This window comes from Erythrolamprus reginae, chromosome 2 (genome assembly GCF_031021105.1).
Source record: "Erythrolamprus reginae isolate rEryReg1 chromosome 2, rEryReg1.hap1, whole genome shotgun sequence".
Classification (NCBI taxonomy): domain Eukaryota; kingdom Metazoa; phylum Chordata; class Lepidosauria; order Squamata; family Dipsadidae; genus Erythrolamprus; species Erythrolamprus reginae.
In genome coordinates this window covers 89,749,874-89,760,633 of record NC_091951.1, presented here as the reverse complement: position 1 = coordinate 89,760,633, position 10,760 = coordinate 89,749,874, and the positions used below count along the sequence as shown (strand labels likewise).

General features: G+C 37.9%; 1 protein-coding gene across 1 annotated transcript in view; it reads left to right on the top strand.

Annotated features, from left to right (window-relative positions):
• The first annotated feature begins 4,824 nt into the window (after positions 1-4,824).
• The window catches only part of LOC139160593 (inter-alpha-trypsin inhibitor heavy chain H3-like), a 28,380-nt gene continuing 22,444 nt past the window's right edge, over positions 4,825-10,760 (top strand). The window contains exons 1-8 of the mRNA XM_070738663.1: positions 4,825-4,940; positions 5,929-5,949; positions 6,641-6,807; positions 7,781-7,885; positions 8,075-8,237; positions 8,444-8,553; positions 9,819-9,945; positions 10,042-10,158. Of these exons, the coding sequence (XP_070594764.1) occupies positions 4,848-4,940; positions 5,929-5,949; positions 6,641-6,807; positions 7,781-7,885; positions 8,075-8,237; positions 8,444-8,553; positions 9,819-9,945; positions 10,042-10,158 (903 nt within the window). The 5' untranslated portion in view covers positions 4,825-4,847. The remainder of the gene's footprint in view (positions 4,941-5,928; positions 5,950-6,640; positions 6,808-7,780; positions 7,886-8,074; positions 8,238-8,443; positions 8,554-9,818; positions 9,946-10,041; positions 10,159-10,760) is intronic.

Below are 10,760 nucleotides of genomic sequence, written 5' to 3'. Positions count from 1 at the left end.
GGGCGGCATACAAATCAAATAAATAGATAGATAGATAGATAGATAGATAGATAGATAGATAGATAGATAGATAGATAGATAGATAGATAGATAGATAAATATTTTTCCTCTGAATTTGCTGTAATGTAAGTCATGTCATTTTCAAGACCAGTGCTAGACTTTTCACAGTCATTATAAAATATAAATAATACAAGTACTGTCTGCTAAATTCAAGAAAATACAGTGATCCCTCGATTTTCGCAATCTCGATCTTCACGAAACGCTATATCGCGATTTTACAAAAAATAATAAATTAAAAATACGTGCACGGTTTTTTTTGCTATACCACTTCCGCGTTTGGCTTCAGAAGTCAGCTGGGACGCGGCGCGGCTGTTTTAAAAGGTCGCAGCCGGCCTGGGGGGCTTCCTAGCACCCCCCCGGGTTGGGGGTTCGGGGGGGTGCTAGGAAGCCCCCCAGGCCGGCTGCGGCCTTTTAAAACAGCCGCGCGCGTCCCAGCTGACTTCTGAAGCGCGGAAGTTCGCCTTTGGCTTTTGGCTTCAGAAGTCAGCTGGGACGCGCGCGGCTGTTTTAAAAGGTTGCAGACTATAGGAACCATTAGCACTACTCAGGAGAACCTGAGGACACAGATACACCTCCAAGTGACCCTCTAAAAGGATGCAAATGATCAGCTGTCTGCAAGGAATATAAATCCTTCCATCCAGCCAGAGCTGAAGAAGCTTCTTGGAAGAGAAGCAAAACATCTTCAAAGAACCCCCCCAAAAAAGTCCAGTTGCCTTCTGAAAAAAGCACCATTGGGACAACCATGACCTGGATGACTGAGAATATATAGACTCTATAGACTTTGGTTTCTGTGTATTTATCTATTGATAAACCCTGCTTTAGGGAAATGGGTTTTGATTGACAACTCAGTAAAATACTGGTGTCAATACTGGCGTGCTGGTGTTGCTACAGAATTTCAATTTTCAGATTACCAAATTTGAAATGCTTAATGTAGAACTCATCGCATAATTTCAAGGCAAAATCAATAATATGAAAATTGTAGCAATTAAGTTTGAAAAATGCTGCTGAGACTGATAATTGGTCTTCCTTATTCAGTAGCCTCATTATCACAGTCAGCAAGAACAAACAGCTTCTTTGGATGTACTTCAGAACAGCTTCCACAATAAAGGAAGCACTTGTACACATATTTCCCCATGATTCAAATATACTCATATGATATCCAAAATGACCTTTAAACTCATTTTATGGGGGCTATCATTCCTTCTTTGCAAATCTTGTTTTTAACTACAGTATTGGTATCACTATATCTTTGCATAATTGTTTTATCTATCTATTATTTATTTATCAAGTCTACGGAGAGGGGCAGCATACAAATCTAATAATAAATAATAATCTATGCTCTTTTAGAACAATTTCATGTTAATGAGTCCAAAGAAAGTTATGGCTGCTTTAAGAGTCATATTAACTTGAGTTGACTGTCCAACAGCACTTCTTCAAAAGCATTTTAGAAGTATGCACAGCAGCATCAGATTGCTCAGTTTACAAGATTGTATGAAAAAGTAACTGTTAAAAGCATCAAAATGTCAGCATCCCAATCAATCAGTTTTAAAAACTTCAGAGCTCGGAAAATACTGCCAAGGTGCCTATGGGACACATTGTTTTGACCAATCACAACTATGAAAGCAGGTAAGGAAAAAGGACAGAAAGAACTAGCCAATAGTTTGGATTCCACTTTCTCTTTACACATACACCCCTAATCAGCATAAACTAATCAGCATACATCAATTACATCAATGACCCCCGGTGTTACCCCACTGACTCACCAGGAAGTTTCAACACAGCTTGCAGCTGTTGAGCCAGCACTCCACACCCACCCACCAATATTTATGGAGGGAAGGCAGCTCAGGTCTTGCTGTGTTCACCCTAGCACAAGGACAAAAGCACCAGCCTGAAGATGATGAGTGGGACCTCGTTGAAAAGTTGCCAGAAGGATTGACTGTTACCTCCCCCAAAACCTATTATTGCTCTTCTATAAGGTGACCCAATTTTAACATTGTTAGTAAGTAAAGAGGGATACTATTGATGGGAGGGGGGGGTGTCTTGATTAAAAATTTGGTGTTTTCTTTTTCCCTCTCTCTCCCTCTCTTCCTCTCTCTTTCTCTCATTCTCTCTCTCTGTTTCATGATGCTAGCTCTGGGACCAAGTAGGCATGCTCCTCCCTGCAGCCGGCAGACAACAGAGTGCCCCCGAGCAGCTCCTGACGAAGAAGAGGGCTGGGATAGTGAATCTGCTGCTTTGGCTTCCATGGGAAGCCGCCCGGGAGTTGCCAGCCACCCTGCCCATCCTGTCTCTCTCGCTCTCTCTCCCTGTAAGAGGACGTTCAAAGCTGAACTGCTTGCCGGCTGTTCAAGGCAAGCAATTCCAAGGAATCTCCAGTCGGCGTTTAAGCTGCTAAAGCGGGACTTTTAAAAAACACAGCGGGACAAAAAGGAATAAAGCAGAACTGTCCTGTGAAATTCGGGACCTCTAGTCAGCTTAAGCTAGAGACCTTTAGTCTTGTAGATAGGCTGGCCCAGTCTCTCTCTCTCTCTCCCCCTCTCTCTCTCGTAATACTTATTTTTTTTCTCCACAATTTCCATTTTTATATCAACACATAAACTTAAAAATGTCAATAACATACATATTTATAAATTTTTGTTCAATCAAAAATCAATATTTTATTTGTCAGTTATATTTAACTGTTTGTCTGTTTGTTTTCCTTCATTCTGTTACACTCCCCTCCTTCTATCTCCATCTCAAAAGTCAGAGAGAAGCCTCCGTGAAGCCTCTCTTGGAATCTCCTGGGAGGAAACAGGGCCGAAAAAGTCAGGGAGAAGCCTCTGTCAGGCCTCTCTAGGAATCTCCAGGGAGGAAACAGGGCCTCCACCCTCCCTGTGATATCCACACTTTATTTATTAATTGATTGATTGATTGATTGATTGATTGATTGATTTGATTTGTATGCTGCCCCTCTCCGAGGACTATTTGCTTTTACATTGATTCCTATGGGAAAATTTGCTTCTTCTTACAAACCTTTCTACTTAAGAACCTGGTCACGGAACGAATTCAGTTCGTAAGTAGAGGTACCACTGTATTCCTCAAAATATTTAATTCTTCTATGAGAGGTGGGTGCTAACTTTCTTCACTTGTATATTAAACATTTATGACCCTGTACCCTCTTTCCCCGAAAATAAGACAGTGTCTTATATTAATTTTTGTTCCCAAAGATGTGCTACGTCTTATTTTCAGGGAATGTCTTATTTTTTTCAATGAAGAAGAATTAACATTTATTGCTGAACAAAAAAAATGAACATTTATTATACAGTACAGTACAGTAGTTGTCATCACAAACCAGCATAACCAGACAAACTAGGAATTCTATCAATAATTTCTTACTACTACCGTACCATTATTTCCATGTACAACAATTATATTTTATTCAAATATATGTTATATATGTTCTGTTCAGGAATGCTGCAAAATGAAACGTCTCCTACATCTTACTTCCGAGGGATGCCTTATATTAGGCAATTCTGCATAACCTCTCCTATGTCTTACTTTCGGGGGTGACTTATTTTCGGGAAAACAGGGTACAGTTTTGCACACAACTTACCAATTTAAACTTTCATGAACATCTATAGTTTTGATTATATCTTACCCAACACCCATTTCTGTGTTACAGCAGGCTTTAGAAATCACTCCCTTTCACCTGAAAAAATACCTGGAACAGCTCTCACAATTTTCTCTTTGTTTACAATCCTTCAGAGTTGAAGATCAGCAAATGTGTTTATTGTTCAAAATTCTAAAGAACCTTAACCTTCATATTACAGAGAGAGGGAAATAAGGTGAAAAATGATTAGTGGAATTCACCTGGCTAGAATTTCCTACTTCGTCCCAATGATTAAGGCTTAATCATTGAAAAATGGTATTCTACTGCTTTCAATTACCATATTTTTCCTTCCTAAAAGAGGCTGAAAATTTGGGTGTATCTTATACTCTGAATATAGCTTTTTGAAGCTTTTTCTCCAGGCCTAACAAGGTGCTAACAAACTTCCCAGTTCTTACTGATTTGCATGCTCTTTCATTGTTACTCTCTCTGAAGAATGTTTTTCAATGCCACACCACATTGAGGCAATAAATGCTGCAAAAGGAAGCCAAACCAAGTACTGGGTATATATGCATGCTAATACTTTTCAGAGGTCTGATATTATTCTATGTACAATCTTTGTTTTGTTGATTGCATGTAATATTCTAATTTTCTGAGATTGTGGATTTGGGGTTTTCATGAGCTGTACCCCATAATCATTACAATTGTGACAAATCATGGCTTGAACTATCTTGCCTTGCATGTAATGAGCCTCTTTCATATTTTTTGTTTCACCTTTTAAGTTACATTACTAAAATAAATGAACTTTTGCACGATATTCTAATATTTTGATTTTCACCTGTACATAAAAACACAATCACTTTAATTGAAATAGATGTGGGAAATATATGCAGGTGATGGGAGTGCTACTTCAAGAAATCTCAAGATATCTGACCAGATTGGTGAAACAGATGTGAAGTCTAATTTGAGATTTAATTTTAAAGGTATTCTACATGGGGCACAGCAGGTAAACCTGGGCTTGATAGATACTGAAATGTACTTTTCTGGCCTTGGACTCTCTAATTTTAATGTAGACATTTCATTAACTATTTTCCAAAGATAAATATTTGCCATAGTTACTTCAGTGTTACTCTTTGACCACTTACAGGGTTCACTACAAATAAGGATCATTTCAAACGGACATTTTAATTTTTCTTCCAACATGGGGAAGCATATTCCATGTTACATCTTACTGGCCTTGGTTCCTGCTCTTGTGACTTCAGATATTTTGATAAACCCATTGAGAAACATTCAGGTATGTAGGTAAATATATAAAGCTGCTTCTTTTTTCCTCAGAATTGTTTAAAGCTTTGAACAGCAACCTCAAATCTACTATCTCAATCCTTCAAGATGTCTTCAGCTTTCTGCCTGCCTGATTCGAGATACATTTACTTACCAGTACATTTAATTTGGTTGAAATTCTAAAGTTGTCCTGCATTTGAATATGAAGCAGGGAAAGTTATGTTAGCTTATGACAATAATAAAAAATTGATTTGAAGCCAGTAAGGTGTCTTGGTTCCTCACTATGCCTGTCAGGAATTCCCATGACTTCTTCTATGATTAGCTGATAGGTATCCTGAGAAGGACCGTGTTGGATCCAAATCCATGTTGATTTAGTTTCTTTGGATTCATGTTGCATATGTCAACAATTTGGGGGGGGGGGGAAATACTGAATTGAGAAAGAATGAATCATGTAAAGCAAGGAGTACTTGCATCTATGTGTGTATAGTTGTGAGATATTTGAAAGGGATGCATTTGGAACATACATACATACATACATACATACATACAACATGCATACATACATGAGAGAGCTATCTATCACACCTGGGTTTATATCTAACTTACCTAAAATTGAACAGTAGCAGCTCCACAAATGTGGGAGGAATATGAAATCAGGCTAGTACTCAGTGCTTCTGAGGAATGCTAGAAAAACTATTAGCTAAAGGTATTTATCTTTGTTAGTATGGTAATTTATGGTATATTTTCCAGATGTTTGTTATTTTATGTTTATATAATCAATGCTTCCAAACCGGGCAGGTTGGTAAGCTGGTGGGGGTTTGTTTGGTAAGAACTTAGCCAAGGCTATGCATGCTTCATTTTATGGAAGCTCTCATTTATTGTGATGCTCTCACTTAAAATAAAGAGAAATGTGGGATAACATTCAACTACTACGTAGTGTATTTGGTGAAATACAGCATCTTGTGTTTGGCAATAATTACTCCTTTTTTCTTTATTTATAGAAGAGAAGTGCCACTGATGTGGTCATTTAGAATTCTGATCATTAGGCTTAGACGGCACATATGAAATATAAATATTTTCTCTTAGTCATATGTATCTTCATTACTGGGCTTAAAGAAATCATTTACTCAGCTGAAAAGTTATGTTTATTTCCTCAGAAATCAGTCCTCTTGTGTTCAGGGTTGTTTTAATTCTGAACAAATGGCATATATCATTCACTCTTGTAAACTACACATCATGTGCAAGTGTGCAATGGCTGCATCAGTCACTTTTATGAAGAAGATTACCTCACGTATGGATTCCGAGAGTAACAAATATCTGTATGTGTTTTAGAAGTTTGTTTCTGTTTTCCTCCCCTATAACAAGTCATTTCTTTAAAATATAATATAAGTCTTTGTGAGGATCAGAGATAAAAATATGACCCACATATCCCCCCATCATTATACCAGTAGTTTTCTATATGTGGCCTTTGGATTTCATTTTAAAAAATAACAGTCATGGAAAAAGAAAAAGATTGGGATCAGTTGCAATTTAATTAATACTTTGTAAATAAATAAAATATTAATCAAAAGTAATGAGCATTAAAATAAATACCATGTATGTAACACGAGGTATAGAAAGATCCTTGTGCTAGCTCAAATAAAAGTGTTTAAAATAAAGATAATGTATTAGCAGCACTTTTCTGTATAACCATGTGGCTTTTTTATTTCCTAGCACACCGAAGCCATAGAAATCTACTGGGTGAAAATAGACTGCAGTGTTACTTCCAGGTTTTCCCGGAATGTCATCACTAGTCGAGCTGTGAATCGTGCCAATGTGTCCAAGGAAGCTCAGTTTGATGTGGAGCTCCCCAAAACAGCCTTTATTTCGAACTTTACCTTGTATGTGCATATTTTCTTATTTCTCTTGGCTTTGGAGATCAGCTTAGCAATAATTAAGCCATTCTGATACTGTTAGCAAAATAGCTACCATGAATATAATGAAGGTTATAGAGGAGATACTCATAGTAAAATATATCTAAGAAAGAATAGAAAAGAAGATATAGTAATAGAACATATCAATGAAAGAATAGAAGAGATATAGGAATAGAAGAAAGGTATAGGAGATATAGGAGAGCAATAGGACAGGGGACGGAAGGCACTCTAGGGCACTTGTACTCGCCCCTTACTGACCTCTTAGGAATCTGGATAGGTCAACCATAGGTAATTTAAGGGTAGATTGTTGGGGGTTTGGGGATGACACTATGGAGTCCGGTAATGAGTTCCACGCTTTGGAGTTGCCATGTGTTAGACCACTCAGAAACAGAGTTCAGGTCTTTGTGTTATCAGTGGTGTTGAAGAGTTTTACATCGTCGGCGAAGAGGACACAGTTGCTTGTGATGTAATCGCAAGGGTCATTGATGTAGAGAATGAAGAGTGTTGGTCCCAGTACACTACCTTGGGGAACACCGCTTTTAACTTGGACAGTTAAATAATCCAATTATGTGCTCAAAATAGGAAATCTAAAAACAAAGGTCTCCCTCATATTCTCCGTTCTTACCAGTCTAGATAACTGATTTCATCACAGCATTATTCTTACTTTCATTCTTTCTAATGATCACCCAAAATATGGCCTCCTGTTGCACAAGCTCCACTGAAACAGACGTGCCCTCAGTTTAGAGTTTTTACCAATCTACTGCAATATCCGGAAAGGTCTTCCTTTATATTTCTTCATAATTTTTTCAGTCCTATAGAAGCAGCATTCTTTCTAGCCTCTTTGTTGTACCTCTCAAATATTTCCTTTACTTGATGAACTGTAGGGGGGAAAATAATTTGTTTGCACACATATTCAGATATCTGATATATCCTCCAATAGGACAATTGATGGTGTCGTTTATCCTGGAATTATAAAGGAAAAAGAAGTTGCACAAAAGCAGTATCAACAAGCAGTTTCAAGGGGGCAGACTGCAGGGCTTGTGAAGTAAGTATGTGAGGCCACACCGAATCTGTTTCCTTATTCCATTTCCTGCCCTAAGTATTTATTCAATAAGCAGATGTTAAATAAATAAACAAAGAACAAATAAAAGCATTAAATAGTGGGCTACACGAGCAGGAGGAAATGTGATCATCGCTTGAATTTTATGAATCTTACTATGTTTAACATGTGAAGGGCTGCTGGAAGAAAAACAGAGAAATTCAGTGTATCGGTCAATATTGCATCATCCAGCAAAGTTACTTTTCAATTGACTTATGAAGAACTCTTGAAGAGAAAGTTTGGAAAATACGAGATGTTTATCAAAGTAAACCCAAAACAGCTCGTCAATAAATATGAGGTACGATCAAATGTCGCTTTATCCTGTAGTTGTTTTTGAAAAAGTTTGTGAATTATCCTCGAAACTATTAATTTAGAGACAAATGCATAAACAATTATGAAATTAATTCTTTTCTAATACTTTGTTTACAATTTACATTACTGATCTATATGATTTTTTTTTCTTGGTCTTGCTAATATCAACAAAATTTTAAATCATTGTTACAGATTGAAGCAAACATCTTTGAGCCACAAGGCATTAGTGAACTTGAAGTTGAAGGGACATTCCTCAACAACGAACTGCTACCAGTTGTGAAAAAATCTTTTTCAGGAAAAAAAGGTATGCCTGGTAATAGAATCTTAAAGGGTGATTCATCCACAGGTAAACCTTGCCTAATGACCAGTGGGATGGCAATTGAGGTTGCCAGGATTTTTGTCACTAAGCATGTTATGTAGCAGTGGGAATCCCAATTACCATTATGAATTGTGAATTAACTATAATGAGTTGGAAGCATGGGTATTTGCCAATACCACAGTTTGCTGCTGGTTATAAGTACAGAAGAGGCCATTTGGATTCAAAAGCATCAAGCGAAAATTACAATGGTGACATGCCTTGTGACACCATCCAGAAATAAAGAAAAGAAAAAGTGACTCCTTGAATATATTTCTTAAAAGTAATCTATTTGCTTCACAGAACACAGCTTACAGGTTAGGCAATATTTATGGGGCATATTTTATAAAAAGAATGTGTGTACAGAGAAACCACAAAGTCGATGTGCATTTCTTCTTCTGGCATCTGGTGTATAGATCAAGGATAAAACATGCATGTGTGAATCCATAGACACTCTTCTGTAACTTGAACAAGTCTTTCTTTTTCAAGTTATGTGATATCATGGTGGCTTTTATATATATAGTGGTCCCTCGTCTTACAAACACCTCTTCTAATGAACTTTTTGAGATACAAACCCGGTGTTTAATATTTTTTTTGCCTCTTCTTCCGAACTATTTTCACCTTACAAACCCAAGCCACCACCACTGGGATGCCCTGCCTCCGGACTTCCGTTGCCAGTCGAAGCACTGGGATTCCCCTGAGCCTCCTTTCGCTGGGAATCTCCGCCTCCGGACTTCCATTGCCAGCCGAAGTGCCTGTTCTTGCGCTGCTGGGATTCCCCTGAGGCTCCTCTCACTGGGAAACCCCACCTCCCAACTTTCATTGCCAGCCGAAGCGCCCATTATTGCACTGCTGGGATTTCCCTGAGGCTCCCCTCGCTGGGATTCCCTTCATTTTTGCCGGTGCTGCTTTGAATCCCAGCATTACTTCAATTATTTAATATTTTAGTTGTTGTAATAAGTATAACCATGCACTACTTACAAGCATTTTGTAAATGTTGTAGACCTCTAGTTCATTGTTGTAAATAATGAACAAAGGACATGATAGGCCTTTAAATTGATAATGCATGTTTGGAAATAATCTTTAAATATAAATAGCAGAAGTGTATTGAGAACAGGTCATTATCCTGGAACTCTAAATGAAAGTAAAACTTCTTCAGAATCTTCTTTTCTCATTTGCTGAAATCTAAAGTGAAGAATTATTCTTCTTTAAGGGCCACGTATCATTTAGTCCTACTATTGAACAACAACGAACTTGTGACAATTGTACAACTACTCTGCTACAAGGAGATTTTGTCATCAAGTATGATGTGAACAGAGATTCTGCTAATGATTTACAGGTAAATCTAGATGTTTGACTAATATATCAGCACAAAAACAAATCCAGACAAAAATCCCTAGCACAAATGAATACTATCTTTATCAATATTTTTTAGGTAGTAAATGGATACTTTGTACATTTTTTTGCACCAAAAAACCTTGAACGTTTACCTAAGAATGTTGCCTTTGTAATTGATGTCAGTGGTTCCATGCATGGAAGGAAAATTCAGCAAGTAAGTAAACAGTACAAATTCTTGTAAGGTTGTTAAAAGGATGGTAAATTGTACAGCAGATAAAATCAGGTCCTAGAATCTTATACTCCAAGTTATTTTCGCCTTGCAAAATTTACTACATGTAGTAAAATATGTAGCATGGTAATCCTGAGAATATTTTGGAATGTAATTGAAATGTACATCTTCATCCTTAACTTTTAGCTAAGCCTTCTTTTATATGTTTCGATTTAGGCCACGCCTCCTCCCAAACCTGGGCCATGCCTTGTTTGGAACTGGGCTGCACAAGTGGCGGGCGAGTGTTTACATGTGTATGCAGCTCTATTCACATGAGTGGCAGGCACTTGGCTCGCACTTGAAGCTCCACTTGTGTGAGTGGCGGACGCTTGTGCTCACGTACAAAGATCCACACATACAAATGGAGCTGTGCACACTCGTGTGTGTGCACCTGCCACTCACACAGAACCATCATGTCTCCCCACTACGCCCGCCCGATCACCAAGCCAGAAAGGTTGGGGATCTCTGATTTTGGCCATATATTTACTTGGCTTCAAAGTCATATCGAACATTCTCTCAGATGGCTCCTGCAGAAATAAAACACTTGA